Source organism: Martes martes, assembly GCF_963455335.1.
Source record: "Martes martes genome assembly, chromosome: 15".
Lineage (NCBI taxonomy): Eukaryota > Metazoa > Chordata > Mammalia > Carnivora > Mustelidae > Martes > Martes martes.
In genome coordinates, this window is record NC_137903.1 from 40,446,605 (window position 1) to 40,462,663 (window position 16,059).

A 16,059-nucleotide genomic window follows, 5' to 3' on the forward strand; every position below is an offset into this window, starting at 1 on the left:
TTGTTTTCCCAATCTTGTCTCTCACCTGGTATATTGATTCTTGGCTGGAAATATGTTTTATTAAAAACTTGGTATCCTCTTGACTTTTGACATAACCTTTCGTAATGCCATACATCAAGCGGAGACGCTTTTTAATCTGCACATCTACGATATTTATCAGTAGTGGGATTATTATCTGGAACAAGGAAGAGAAAAACAAGTCTGAAAGTCTGATGTGGAAAAACACCCTCCAAGGCAGGCGTTCTCGAAGTGTCATCTTGGGAAGCAGTGGCACTACCCAGAGACTTGTTAGAAATGCAAATTTTCCACCGCCTCTCCCCCCACCCAGACCTGCTGAACCGGAAATTCTGGGGGCGAGGCTCAGAAATAGGCATCTTAAGAAGTCCTCCAGGTGATTCTGTGCTCACTCAAGTTTGAGAGCCATTCTTTCAAGAAATGACTCACTAACTGGCTCTGCAGATTTAAGGGGGAGTCCCCACTGCTGCCTTTACCCCCCCATTCTCCACACCCCCAGATTTCAGGAGACTAGAGGGGTGGTCCCATAACCTGCATGATAGTCACCGACCAAATCAATCATCCCTCCGCCCCTCAGTTTCTTGACTTGCAAGATAAGGAAAATGGGATATTAAAGATACTTCTTAGCTCGAAATTTCTCAAATCATAAGCTGAGGCAAGAGAGTGTAGTGATTGAAGAGAAGGGAGTTTTAAGTACAAATTTACTGAGGTTTAAGTACTAGCTCTCCTATTCACCGCTCTATGACCTTGAGGAAGTTACTTGTGACCTTGAGGACTCTGTCTCCTCATCTGTACTTAAATAATATTTAAGTACTCAAAGTCCAATGGAGCAGCCCCTCACAACCGATACAGTCAATCACAGAAACAGAATCAGGTCAGAATGCAAGGCAGATGGTGAGGAAACAGGTCACAGAAGAGGAAGGTGAGAAGAGCAAAATAACGTCATAGCAAAGGAATTACAAGAGCAGAGAAAGAAGAGATTTTTAGCTGCTATTATGCTATTATGGTTGTGTCACTTTGGTTAGAGGGAGAGATAGTAAAGGGGATTTTTACAAAGTGTTATTCCATGATGCACTGAGGTCCCCTGAGCTGTTTCTAAGAGGATCTAAAGTAAAAATCTCCAATATTCTTCCAAGCTCTCCAATATAGATTGCATTCAAAAGTCACACTGCGCTGAGACTGGCTATTAGAGCACCTGACTTTACGTAGTGGGAACACCTGGTTCACAGGGCTATTGCAATAATTTCATTAAATAATGTATGTAAAGGGCTCTGCACAGTCCTGGAACATAGTAAGTGCTCAATAGAAAAAGTTAATCCTGATTATATTAATTCCTTACGTATATTTCATGGAGATTTGTCAAAGTGCTGGACAGAAGTAGCAACTGGTTCACACTCTTTACTTCCCTCAGGGAGATTCTTCACAAAGTATTACTTCTACAATAATTATTTTACCTTCATCTGCGATCAATCTCTATATAAAAACTGATTACCAAAGAAGCTTCTCCCTTCCATTTTAAGGCAGCCTCATACTACACATCCTGATTTCTAGCGTACTTTGTGTTATGGAAGGGTTATGCCTTATGTGGACCCTTGGCTCTAAGCTCAAAAAAGCAAAAATCGGGGCGCCTGGGTGGCTCAGTGGGCTAAAGCCTCTGCCTTCGGCTCGGGTCATGATCCCAGGGTCCTGAGATCGAGCCCCGCATCAGGCTCTCTGCTCAGTGGGGAGCCTGCTTCCTCCTCTCTCTCTCTGCCTGCCTCTCCGCCTACTTGTGATCTCTGTCTGTCAAATCAGTAAATATAAACTTAAAAAAAAAAAAGCAAAAATCACTAATGATCAAAATTACCCCTTAAAACAACATTTTTTATATACAACTCTGTATAGTAACGCTTTTGAACACCAAAGCTTGGTAACACCGATATAGAATCAAGGAAGGAACTGACAATAAAGTCTATAAGTGCAAGTCTGAGCATTCAAACAAGTCTGCCTTTAGGAGGACTATGAAATTTCATGGAGAAAGATAATAGAGGATTCTTTGGTCACCAGTGTTGTCAGCAGTTTTGTTGTTGTTTTTTTTAACATTAATCCTTCATAACTTCAACTGATACCAATAAACTTGTTCGACATAATAGGAATTAAACAACTCACACACAAAAAAATAGAGTGGCAAATGAAACCACCTAAAGCTCCCAAGTTAAAAGCTTATATAAGGCTACTTCATTGGAAGAAAGGATGTTTAAGAGCTGACTGGAAATCTGAAAACCTACCTTCAGAATCAAAACTGTGGAAAGAAGGAATAGTAGCTGTTACAGAGATTGAAGGCCACAGCGGAATTAAGTTCCATAGGCAGTATGCAATATAGAAGTGGCCTGTAGAGAAAATATTTTCATGCTTTGGCACGGTTAGGCCTTTATGAGCAAATTTTACTAAAACCCGGAGAGCTTGTTTCTGAGTCACCGTGCTTCAAGTGGCACCAACATTTTCATTCTTTCACTCGACAAATATTTGATTAAGAACTTACTATATGCTAGGCGCCATTCTAGAGCCATCGGTTGCCTCAGTGACCAAAACAGAGATCGCTGCCTCATGGAGAGTACGTGTCACAACAGTTCAAAGGTAGTAAGTGCTATGAGGAAAAGCTAAACCTTAAGCAGGTGGAGGGGGGTCAGGAAGCTGGTATGTGCCAGGGAGCAGGTTGTCATTTCACACAGGGTGGTCAGGGAAGGCGTTCTCTCTGAGAAGCTGAGAGGGTAAACCAGGCAGACGCCTATAGAGACAGCATTCCAGAAAGACAGCTCCTTCTCTTGTTTCCTTCAAAATAATGAGGTTTCTTTTTTTTTAAATTTTAATAAACATATAATGTATTTTTATCCCCAGGGGTACAGGTCTGTGAATCGCCAGGTTTACGCATTTTACAGCACTCATCATAGTACATACCCTCCCCAATAATGAGGTTTCTTAACACATTTAACAGTGTGGGGAAAAAAAAAAAATTTGGAAGCGTGATGTTTTACCTTAATGAAAGGAATAAACCTAATTATTCTGAAATATCCCAGTATTACTGTAATCTGAATAAGAACAAAGTTGTCTGGTCTCAGTTTGACAAAGTATAAACAAAAGAGGTCAATGATTCCAAGAAGCACGATAAGAAAGTCCAAAGTATTCCAATATTGATCAAAATACTTCCTTTTCAAAATTATTATCTATTTAGAAGACAAACAGAACGTATGTTATTTCATAGCACCTATACAAAGATGGGGGAGGGGATGGGTCTTCAAAATTAACACTTCAATCCTCAACTACAAATGAGTTGTACTCCAAAAGTTGAGTTTTAAGTTATTCATTTGGAATTCAAAAAAATTTTTTTAATCTCCAACATCAAAATCATAATTTGATTCAAAATAATTCATTTATGGGGCGCCTGAGTGGCTCAGTGGGTTAAAGCCTCTGCCTTCGGCTCAGGTCATGATCCCAGGGTCCTGAGATCGAGCCCCACATTGGGCTCTCTGCTCAGCGGGGAGCCTGCTTCCTCCTCTCTCTCTCTGCCTGCCTCTCTGCCTACTTGTGATCTCTGTCTGTCAAATAAATAAATAAATTTTTTAAAAAAATAATTCATTTATAATCTTTTATTTATTATTATTTATTAAAATAATTCACTTATAACCTATAATGAAGTTGAAATGCTGGAAACAAGCAATTAAAAATAGCAATAAACAGAGTCATTGCAACACTATTAATAATGAAATATGAAAACAGTAACATTGACAAATCATCTTCAAACAATTTATCCTAAAAAGCAGTTCTCATCTTATGACAAGGACCTAGCAAACCCGTTTGGATTTATTCACTTACTTGCTTTTTGCATCATTACAGAAAGTATTTGAGAGAAATAACTCTTTGTATTTTCCATCTGGATTCCCATTTCTCTTCATGTCTTTGGGATTCTCTCCGCTTTAATGATACTTATTTTACCTGATACCCAAGACCATGACTATTATACTGATTTCATTATTAAACTCAGAAAATTCAAAGAAGATTACTAAAATTCCAGGATCCTATCAACTATTACTTCAAATGGCTTCTAGTATCAAATTATTTCAATATGACACAGATAGATTCAAAGATATCTGAATTGTTCTTTTCACTGGATACATCTTATTTTAAATAGTACCTTCAGTGCTGTTCGAAATATGTATAAAAATACATAATAGTAGTTTACTGATAAAAGTGCTGACACATTTAACTCTCTTGCCATTGGCCACAGATGTATTATCATAGGATAAATGTACATTACTGTTATAACATGTCCCGCATATTCAAATTCTTCTGAAAATACTATGTGATGTACAAAAAGCAGAAATGTATTATTCCTGGGGAAAAAAGAGATCAATAAAATGTTAGATCACTTTAAAAATATAACAACTGAGATCTGAAGTTCAACATTTGCTTTAACAAATCATTAACATTAATTTGAAGAAGAATATAAAAATATAAAATAAATAAGCAGAAACCTAAAGCATACTTTCTGTATATTATAATCATCAAAGAGAAAGATAAAAATGTAGCTCTTATTAATTAATTAGGATGGGGATCATTTTTTAAAATCAAGGCTAATAGCACAGAAGAAACAAGGCAAAGATTCATTCATCAAAAGCAAGAAACAAATAAATACAAAGAAAAACATCAGCATCACTTAAAAGTAAGAACAGGAAAAAATACTCTATTGAGTAATTACCATGATGTATTTTTTAAAAAAAGATTTTATTTATTTATTTGACGGAGACAGAGATCACAAGTAGGCAAAGAGGTAGGCAGAGTGAGAGGGGGAAGCAGGCTCTCCGCTGAGCAGAGAGCCCGATGCGGGGCTCGATCCCAGGAACTTGGGGTCATGACCTGAGCCGAAGGCAGAGGCTTAACCCACTGAGCCACCCAGGTGCCCCTGTATTTTTTTTTCTTTCTTAATTTTCCAATCCATCTTAAGTAGAGCCTAGCAAAAAGTGGTTATCTACATATATGTCAAGACCCTAGGGTTTTAATTCCTTATATTTCTCTTTAAACTTAATACATGGGGAAAAGTTAAGAAATTATCAGGATTTGTTATGAAAGGTATGTCAGCGCCCACTTAAAATTTAGTAGCATGAATTTTTCTCATATTTCTCATTTTTATATCTTTTGTTAATAGAAAAACTTTGTCTTCCTGCTCTAAAAAGTATATAACTTCACAACTCATAATAAGTGAAGTAAAACTTCACAAGTTAAGTAAATCCGTATCTTGCAATAATTTGGAAAATTGGTTACAGGTATTATTAAGGCCCTGTTGTGTTTTTCCTAGTTATGGATATCAACAGAGCTGTCCCATGGCACAGATGAAATGGAGAGGAAAATATAGGCCATGAGTTTGATGTTTCTTTCCCCTCCCTGCTCAATGTTATACCCAGAAGAACATGAAAGCAGTCTACTGTACTATGACCCTAAGATACGGCAATTACCACTTAAAAGAGTCCAAACATGACCAGTCTTTGCTTCTCCTTTCCTACTCACTCCCTAACAGAGGTATCAACAAAGTGGCTCAAACAACTCAACAAAGAGAGAGATGCAAGTGCTCTGCTCCTTCCCTCACCACTTGATCAATAAGAGCTGACCATGATATTAATTACTTTTTTTAATAAGGAAACAATGTAATCAATGCTGACAGGGTAGAAGCAGTTATATTTTTAGGTATATTGCTATTAAAGGTTTATAGTACTTACCCATACAGAAAAAGAGGTGCCTTATCTTTATGATATTCCAAGACAGTTAACATGTTTTTAAACTTCATAAGCCAACTTCTAGCTCTTACATAAGTTGAAACATCGTAAATACTCATGAATCTAACAGAGAAAAATATACATATATGTTAAAATAAAAATCAAGTGCTATACTTCTGGGAAATATAAAAAGGGAACTCCCTTTTATATTAAAATATATATTAAAAAGGCTCTGTCCTGAACCTCTATATCGATCTATCAACCCACCCATGGCCATGTACAGGAAACCCCTGCTGTCTGTCCCTGGAACCATTCTTTTTTTTTTTTAATTTTTAAATTTTTTAATAAACATATAATGTATTTTTATCCCCAGGGGTACAGGTCTGTGAATCGCCAGGTTTACATATTTCACAGCACTCATTATAGCACATACTCTCCCCAATGCCCATATCCCCATCACCCTCTCTCGTTCCCCCTCCCCGCAGCAACTCTCAGTCTGTTTTTTGAGATTGAGTCTTTTATGGTTTGTCTCCCTCCCGATCCCATCTTCTTTCATTTTTCCTTTTCCTACCCCTCAAACCCCCCACATTGCATCTCCACTTCCTTATATCAGGGAGATCATATGATAGTTGTCTTTCTCCGATTGACTTATTTTGCTCCTGGAACCATTCTTGACTTGACATAGAACATAATTAAAGTTTCTCCAGACCAGTTCTTTGGGGTTCAGAATCAAGCTCCCCTTAGTCATGCCTTCCCTAGCTCCAGCCTCTCCAAGGCCCTGAAGGCCTCACCCATCCCAAACTTTAGGAACTGATGTTAGATCTCCCAGAGAGATTATCAGACTGCTGAAATGTGACTACCACCTGGCAGGATTTCCTATCATTGTTGCTCCCACAAACTTTGTCTTGGATCACGCATTAGGGAATGCTTGCCAGGACTATGACCGGATATAGACATATCTCCAAGACACTTGAACTTTTCCCATCAAATTTAATTGTATCTCCCAGGTCCATCAGAAGGATCAGTTCCTTCAAGACTGGCTGCCCCTGACTAATGGCAGGTTCCAGGCTTCCCTACCTACCCTATCCAGTAACTTAGTAAATATGATATAAAGAAAAGATAAATACAACAGTGTATGAAATTACATAGGTTGTCTTTCATGGCTCTCCTAGTCTCTTATCTAATTACATTGTAGTCAGATCTTCCACCAGAATCTCCTAATGACACCAAAGTTATGGACCTTCAGGGGAAAAATGTAAATAAGTAAAATAAGTAGATGGATGGATGGATGGATGGATAGATGGACAGATGGATGGATGGATGGAGATAGGTGAAATAAATAGATTGATCAATCTGGATATTTAACTCTCAGTTTGATTTTTTTTTCTACCATATACCCATTTGATTCTGGAAATAACAATTTAAGAAGTATTATACTTACTTTCCTTGGATGGGGCAATAGCTTTTGCTTGCACCAATTAATATCCGGGCTGCCTCTACACTGAGGATTCCATCATAACACTGTTTTTCAAAGCTGCTCTAAACACACAATTTTAAACAAACATTAAAAAGGACCAAAAAAATACATAACATAATATATTCTGCTTTACCTTTACATAGGCCTCATTATTATTATTGAATTCATTACAGGAAAATATACTTTTACCAGAAAAATCTTGTAGCAGCAAAAAAACCCCCAAATTCATTCAATTTAAATATTTACTGAATATTCATTTTTTGCAAAGTCCTATCCTGGATGCAATAAAAGATACCAAGTTTCCTAGCTTCAGAAACTCAAAATCTGTACAAGTCAAAGAGTTTTCTTCGGTAATAGAAATAGCATCATAGCATCATCTTTCTGCAGCAGGATAGTGCAAAGTATTAATTCAAAGGTTAACTAATCATCTCACCCTCTTAAAAAACTACCAAGAGAGAAAAGTAAATTGTGGGTTTTTTCTTTTTGCTAGGTTTATTGTGATATAATTGACATATAACATTGTGTAAGTTTAAGGCGTACAATGTGATGATTTGTACATTGTATATATTGCAGAATGGTTACATGACAAGATTAGTTAACACATCCATTACCTCACATAATTACAACTTTTTTGTGTGTGATTGTGTGTGATTTAACATCCACTCTCTTAGCAACGATCAAGTATATAATATAGAATTGTTATAGTCACCGTGCTGTATATTAGAGCCCCAGAACTTATTCATCTTATAACTTAAAACAAAGTTTGTACACTTTGATTAATATCTCCTCCACTCCCCTACCTCCCAACCCCTGGACACCAACATTTCACTCTGTTTCTGTAAGTTTGGCTTTTTTTTTTTTTTTTTTTTTAGATTCCACACATACATGAAATCATACAGTATTTGTCTTTCTCTGTCTGACTTATGTTACCTAGCATAAGGTCCTCAAATCACAGATGGCTGTTCTGTGGTTGGATAATATTCCATTAGATAGGTAGATGATAGATAGATAATAGATAGATAGATAAAAGATAACATTTTCTTTATTCATCCGTCAGGGGACACTTAGGTTTTTTCCATGTCTTTGCTATTGTGAATAATGCTGAAAGAAACATGGAAGTACATGGGTCTCTTTGAGATCCTATTATCATTTCCTTCTGACATATACCAAGAGGTGGGGTTGCTAGAATATATAATAGTTCTAGCTTTAATTCTTTGAGGAATGTTTATATCAATTTCTGTAGTGACATTACCAATTTACATTCCTACCAACAGTGCACAAGAGCTTCCTTTTCTCCACATCCTAGCCAACATGTATTTCCTGTGTTTGGGGGAGAGTCAGTCTAACAGATGTGATGTGATATCTCATTATACTTTCCTTTTCAAGTTTTTATTTTGGTCACCCGGCAGTCATCACAAATGCATTCCTTAATCTCCATCACCATTACGTTCATGTCCCCCCCCCCCCCCCCAAGTTTGTTCTCTACAGTTCTGCTCTTGGTTTGTCTCTATCTCTCTCTATTTTCCCTTGGCTTGTTTTGTTTCTTAAATTCCACATATAAGTGAAATTATATAGTATTTGTCTCTCTCTGACTGACTCACTTGCTTCACTGGCATTATCCTCTCCAGCTCCATCCACGTCATTGCAACGTTGTACCACTTCTTTATCCATTCACCAATTGATGGACACTTGGGCTGCTTCCATATCTTAGTTATTATAAATAATGCTGCTATAAACATAGGAGGGCATGTATCCCTTTAAATTAAGGGTTTTGTATTCTTGGGGTAAATACCCAGTAGTGCGTTTCCTGGATCAGAGGGTGGTTTTATTTTTAACTTTTGAGGAACCTCCATACTGTTTTCCACAATGGTCACACCAGTTTGCATGCCCACCAACAGTGTAAGAGGGTTCCCCTTTCTCCACATCCTCACCAACACCTGTTGTTTCCTGTGTTGTTGATTTTAGCCATTCTGACAGGTGTGAGGTAATATTTCTGTTGATTTGCATTTCCCTGATGATCAGTGATGATGAACATCTTTTCATGTGTCCATTTGCCAACTGTATGTCTTAAGATTGGATAGGTGTCTGTTATGTCCTCTGCCCATTTTTTAAAAAAGATTTTATTTATTTATTTGACAGAGAGAGAGAGGGAACACAAGCAGGGAGAGTGGGAGAGGGAGAAGCAGGCTTCCCGGCAAGCAGGGAGCCCGACATGGGCCTCAAACCCAGGACCCTGGGATCATACCTGAGCCAAAGGCAGATGCTTAACGACTGAGCCACCCAGGTGCCCTTCTGCCCATTTTTTAATTGGATTATTTGTTTTTTGGGGTGAGTTTTATAAGTTCTTTATATTGGGGCGCCTGTTTGGCTGAGTGGGTTAAGCCTCTGCCTTGGACTTGGGTCATGATCTGAGGGTCCTGGGATTGAGCCCCACATTGGGCTCTCTGCTCAGTGGGGAAACTTCTTCCCTCCACCCCTGCGTGAGGCTCTGCCTACTTGTGATTTCTCTCTCTCTGTCAAATAAATAAATAAAATCTTAAAAAAAATAAGTTATTTATATATCTTAGATATTAACCCTTTATCAGATATGTCATTTGCAATGTATCTTCTTCCATCCTGTAGGTTGTCATTATAGTTTTGATTAGTATTTCCCTGATGATTAGTTATGTTGAGTACATTTACATGTGGTTGACCACATGTCTTCTTTGGAAAAATGTCTATTCAAGTCTTCTACTTATTTTTAATCAGATTATTTGCATTTTTTTCTATTGACTTTTATGAGTTTCTTACATTTTTTGGATATTAAACGTCTTACCTGACATATGGTTTGCAAATAATTCCTCCCATGCTATAGGTTGCATTATCATTTTGTTGACTATTTTACTGTCCAGAAGCTTTTTTAGTTACAGTTGCTTCTGTTCCATGTGTCTTTGGAAATATATTTTTAAAATTGGTTGTCAAGACCAATGTTAAGTACCTTTTTCTTTATGCTTTCTTCTAAGAGTTTTATGGTTTCAGTTTTATATCTAAATCTTTAATCCATTTTGAGTTAATTTTGTAAGTGGTATAAGATAGAGGCTCAATTTCATTCTTTTGCATGTGAATACCTAGTTTTCCCACAATTTATTGAAAACGCTAACTTTTTCTCATTGATATTTTTCACTCTCCTGTCAAATATTAGTTGACCACACATGCATGGTTTTATTTTGGGGTCTCAGCTCTGTTCTGTTGGTCTATGTGTCTGTTTTTATGCCAGTACTATACTGTTTTGGTTACTATAGCTTTGTAGTATAATTTGAAATCAGGAAGTGTGATGCCTCTAGCTTTGTTCTTTCCCAAAATTGCTTTGGCTCTTCAGGTTCTTTTGTGATTTCATACACATTTTTGGATTGTTTATTCTATTTTTGTGAAAAGGGCCATTGGCATTTTGATAGAGATTGCATTGAATCTATAATGGCTTTAGGTAATATGGGCATTTTAATAATAATGTTTCTGATCCATGAACATATCTTTCCACTTATTTGTGTCTTTTTCAGTAACTTTCATCAGTGTCACATAGTTTTCAGCCTATAGATCTTTCACCCCCTTGGTTAAATTTATTTCTAAGTATTTTATTGGTTTTAATGCTATGTAAATGGGATTATTTTCTTTAATTCTTTATCACAGAATGCATTTTAATATATTTAAATACACGTATGTTGATTTTGTATTCTGCAACTTTACTGAATTCATTAATTAGTTTTAACAGTTTTTTTGGTGGACTCCTTAGGGTTTTCTCTTTTTTTAAGATTTTATTCATTTATTTGAGAGAGAGTGAGAGAATGAGAGAGCATAAATCGGGGGAGGTGCGAAAGGAGAGGGAGAAGCAGACTCCCTGCTGAGTAGGGAGGGCCCCCTTCTGGGGTCCAAACCCAGGATACTGCGATCCTGGCTTGAGCCAAAGGCTGCCGTTTAATCAACTGAGCCACGCAGCGCCCCCTAGGGTTTTCTATATATAAGACCATGTCATTTGCAAACAGTTTTATTCCTTCCTTTCTATCGCTCTGACTAGAACATTTCCTACTACGTTGAAAAGGAGTGGTAAGAGTGGACATCCTTGTCTTGTTTGTCATCTTGGAGGAAAGCTTCCAAGTTTTCACCATTGAGTATAATGTTAGCTGTGGGTTTGTTGCATATGGTCTTCATTATACTGAGGTATATTTCTTCTGTACACAATTTGCTGAGAGTTTTTATCATGAAAGGGTGTGGAATTTTGTCAATGTTTTTTCTGCATCTATTGAGAAAATCATATTATTTTTTATCCTTCATTCTACCAATGTGGTATTTGACTGATTTGTAAGAGTCTCATGCTCTACCGACTGAATTAGCCAGACGCCCTTATTTGACTGATTTATAGATATTAAACCACCCTTGCATCCCAGGGATAAATGCCATTTTATCATGGTTCATAATCCTTTTAATGTGCTGTTGAATTTCATTTGCTAGTATTGTGTTGAGAATTTTTGCATCCGTATTTTTTAAGGGTATTGACTTTTATTTATCTTTTCTTGTAGTGTCCTTGAGTTTGGGAGTGTCCCCTTCTTTCAATTTTTTGAAAGACTTTGAGAAGGATTGGCATAAATTTCTTCTTTAAAACATTTGGTAGGGGGGTGCCTGGGTGGCTCAGTGGGTTAAGTGTCCAACTCTTGATTTTGGCTCAGGTCATGATCTCAGGGTCATGAAATTGAGCCCCACGTCAGGCTCCATGCTCAGCAGGGAATCTGCTTAAGATTCTCTCCCTCTCTCTCTACCCTTCCCCCTGTTTGCTCTCTCTCTCTCTCTAAAAATAAATAAATAAAAATATTTTTTAAAAAATGTTTATTAGAGGGATGCCTGAGTGGCTCAGGGGGTTAAGCTGCTGCCTTCAGTTCAGGTCATGATCCTAGGGTCCTGGGATAGAGTCCCACATCGGGCTCCTTGCTCAGCAGGGAGCCTGCTTCTCTCTCTGCCTCTGCCTGCCACTTTGCCTGCTTGTGTGCACTCTCTCTCTCTCTGACAAATAAATAAAATCTTTAAAAAAAAATGTTTATTAGAGTTCACCACTGAACCCATCTAGTCCTGTGCTTTTCTTTGTTGGGAGGTTACTATTTTTGATATTATTTAAATTTGAGTTAGTTAACACATAGTGTAATATTAGTTTCAGGAGTAGAATTTAGTGATTCATCAGTTGCATATAACCCCTAATGCTCATCCCAACAAATGTCCTCTCTAATGACCATCACACATTTGTCCCATCCCCCTACCCACCTCCCCTCCAGCAAACCTGTTTGTTCTCTATAGCTAGAAGTCTTTTATAGTTGCCTCCCTATCTGTTCTTATTATTTCCTTCCCTTCCTCTATGTTCATCTGTTTGGTTTCTTAAATTCCACATATGAGTGAAATCATATATTTGTCTTTCTCTGACTTATTTCACTCAGCATAATACACTCTAGCACCATCCACGTCATTGCAAAGGGTGAGATTTCATTCTTTTTGATGGCTGAGTAATATTCCATTGTAGATGTATATTCATTTTCTTTATCCATTCATCAGTTGATGGACATTAGGACTCTTTCCATAATTTGGCTATTGTGGACATTGGTGCTATAAACACTGGGGTGCATGTACCCCTTCAAATCAGCATTTTTGTATTCTTTGGGTAAATACCTAGTAGTTCAATTGCTGGGTCATGGGGTAGTTCTATTTTTAACTTTTTGAGGAACTTCCATACTGTTTTCCAGATGGCTATACCAGTTTGCAGTCCCACCAACTGTGCAAAAGGGTTCCTCTTCCTCCACATCCTCACCAACATCTGTTGTTTTCTGAGTTGTTAATTTTTAGTCTTTCTCACAGGTGTGAGGTAGTATCTCATTGTGATTTTGATTTGTATTTCCCTGATGATGCGTGAAGTTGAGCATTTTTTCATGTGTCTGTTAGCCATCTGTATGTCTTCTTTGGAGAAATGTCTGTTCACCTCTTCTGCCCATTTCTTAACTGGATCATTTATTGGGGAGGGTGTTGATTTTGATGAATTCTTTATTTTTTATTTTTTATTTATATTTTAAAGATTTATTTATTTATTTATTTGACAGACGGAGATCACAAATAGGCAGAGAAGCAGGCAGAGAGAGAGGAGGAAGCAGGCTCCCCGCTGAGCAGAGAACCCGATGCAGGGCTTGATCCCAGGACCCTGGGATCATGACCTGAGCCGAAGGCAGAGGCTTTAACCCACTGAGCCACCCAGGCACCCCGAATTCTTTATTTTTTAAAAAGATTTTATTTATTTATTTGTCAGAGAGAGAGCGCGAGATTGTGAGCACAAGCAGGGAGAGCAGCAGGCAGTGGAAGAAGCAAGCTCCCTGCTGAGCAAGGAGGCTGATGCCAGACTCGATTCCACGACACTGGGATCATGACCTGAGTCAAAGGCAGATGTCTTAACTGACTGAACCACCCAGGTGTCCCGATTTTGATGAATTATTTATAGATTTTTGATACTAACCCTTTATCAGATATGTCATTTGCAAATGTCTCCTTCCATTCTGTCAGTTGCCTTTTAGTTTTGTTGCTTATTTCCTTCACTGTGCAGAAAATTTTTATCCTGATGAAGTCCCAATAGTTCATTTTTGCTTTTGTTTCCCTTGATTCTGATGATGTGTCTAGTAAGAAGTTGCTACAGCCAAAATCAAAGAGATTTCTGCTTGTGTTCTCCTTTAGGATCTTGATAGTTTTCTTGTCTCACATTTAGGTCTTTCATCCATTTTGAAGTTATTTTTGTGTATGGTATAAAAAAGTGGCCCAGTTTTGTTCTTTTGCATGTTGCTGTCCAGTTTTCCCAAAACCACTTGTTGAAGACACTGTATTTTCTCCATTGGATATTCTTTTCTGCTTTGTCAAAGATTGGCTGACCATAGCGTCGTGGGTCCATTTCTGTGTTCAGTATTCTGTTCCATTGCTCTATGTGCCTGTTTTGTGCCAGTACCATACTGTCTTGATGATTACGGCTTTGTAATAGAGCTTGAAGTCTGGATTGTGATGCCTCCAGCTTTGCTTTTCTTTCTCAATATTATTTTGGCTATCTGGAGCCTTTTTTAGTTCCATACAAATTTTAGGATTGTTTGTTTTAGTTCTGTGAAAAATGCTAGTGTTATTTTGATTGGGATTGCACTGAATGTGTAGATTGCTTTGGGTAGGAGAGACATTTTAACAATGTTCTTCCAATCCATGAGCATAGAATGCTTTTCCATTTCTTTGTGTCTTCCTCAATTTCTTTCATAAGTTTTCTATAGTTTTCAGAGTACAGATCTTTTCCCTCTTTGGTTGGGTTTATTCCTAGGTATCTTATGGTTTTTTTGTGCAATTGTAAATGGGATTGATTTCTTGATTTCTCCTTCTGCTGTTTCATTATTTGTGTATAGAAAGACAACAGATTTCTGTACATTGATTTTACAGCCTGTGACTTTGCTGAATTCACGTATCGCTTTTAGCAATTCTTTGGTGGAGTCTTTCAGGTTTTCTACATAGAGTTTCATGTCATCTGGAAAGACTGAAAGTTTGACTCCTCCCTTGCCAATTTGGGTGACTTTAATTTTTTTTTTTTTTTGGGGGGGGGTCTGATTGCTGAGGCAAAGACTTCCAGTACTATGTTGAACAAGAGTGGTGAGAGAGGACATCCCTGTCATGTTCCTGACCTTAGGGGAAAAGCTCTCAGTTTTTCCCCATTAAGTATGATATTAGCTGTGGGTCTTCTGTATATGGCCTTTATTATTTTTTTTAAAAGATTTTATTTATTTATTTGGCAGACAGAGATCACAATTAGGCAGAGAGGCAGGCAGAGAGAGGAAGGGAAGCAGGCTCCCCACTGAGCAGAAAGCCCGATGTGGGGCTCGATCCCAAGACCCTGGGATCATGACCTGAGCCAAAGGCAGAGGCTTAACCCACTGAGCCACCCAGGTGCCCCTGTATATGGCCTTTATGATGTTGAGGTATATTCCTTCTATCCTTACTTTCTTCAGGGTTTTTATCAAGAAAGGATGCTGTAGGGGCATCTTGGTGGCTCAATCAGTTAAGCATCTGCCTTCAGCTCAGGTCATGATCTCAGGGTCTTGGTATTGAGCACCACATCTGGCTCTCTGCTCAGTGGGGAGCCTGCTTCTCCCTCTCCTTCTGCTGTTCCCCCATCCCTTCTTGTGCTCTCTCACTCTCAAATAAATAAATAATTTTTTTTTTTTTTTAAAGAAGAAAGGGTACCTGGGTGGCTCAGTCATTAAATGTCCAGGGTCCAGGGATCCAGCCCCGCAACCAGCTCCATTTGGCAGGACCTGCTCTTCCCTCTCCTACTCCCCCTGCTTGCATTCCCTCTCTTGCTGTCTCTCTCTCTGACAATTAAATAAATTTTAAAAGAAAAATAAATAAAAATAAAAATGAAAGTATGCTGTATTTTGTGAAATGTTTTTTTCTGCATCTATTAAGAGGATCGTGGGAAGTTTTTGTTATTAATTCAATCTCCTTACTCATTATTGGTCAGCTGAGATTTTCTACTTTTTTTATGATTCAGTCCTGGTGGACTCTAAATTTCTAGGAATTTATCAATTTCATCTAGGTTATCTAGCTCTTCGGCTTATAACTCTTCATAGTAACCTCTTACAATCATTTGTATTTCCGTGATGTCAGTTTGTATTGTCTCTACTTTTTTATAATTTTGAGTTCTCATTCTTTATTGGTTATTCTAGTTAAGTTTTGGCAATTTTGCTTATACTTCCAAAGGCCAACTCTTAGTTTCATTAAATTTTTCCCCATTATCTT

At 37.8% G+C, this 16,059-nt stretch overlaps 1 protein-coding gene across 1 annotated transcript in view; it reads right to left on the bottom strand.

Annotated features, from left to right (window-relative positions):
- The window catches only part of SLC9C2 (solute carrier family 9 member C2 (putative)), a gene marked incomplete at its 5' end in the record, with an annotated part of 102,969 nt that overhangs the window by 35,466 nt on the left and 51,444 nt on the right, over nucleotides 1-16,059 (bottom strand). The window contains 5 exons of the mRNA XM_080823810.1: nucleotides 26-175; nucleotides 3,030-3,218; nucleotides 4,187-4,385; nucleotides 5,766-5,885; nucleotides 7,204-7,301. Of these exons, the coding sequence (XP_080679936.1) occupies nucleotides 26-175; nucleotides 3,030-3,218; nucleotides 4,187-4,385; nucleotides 5,766-5,885; nucleotides 7,204-7,301 (756 nt within the window). The remainder of the gene's footprint in view (nucleotides 1-25; nucleotides 176-3,029; nucleotides 3,219-4,186; nucleotides 4,386-5,765; nucleotides 5,886-7,203; nucleotides 7,302-16,059) is intronic.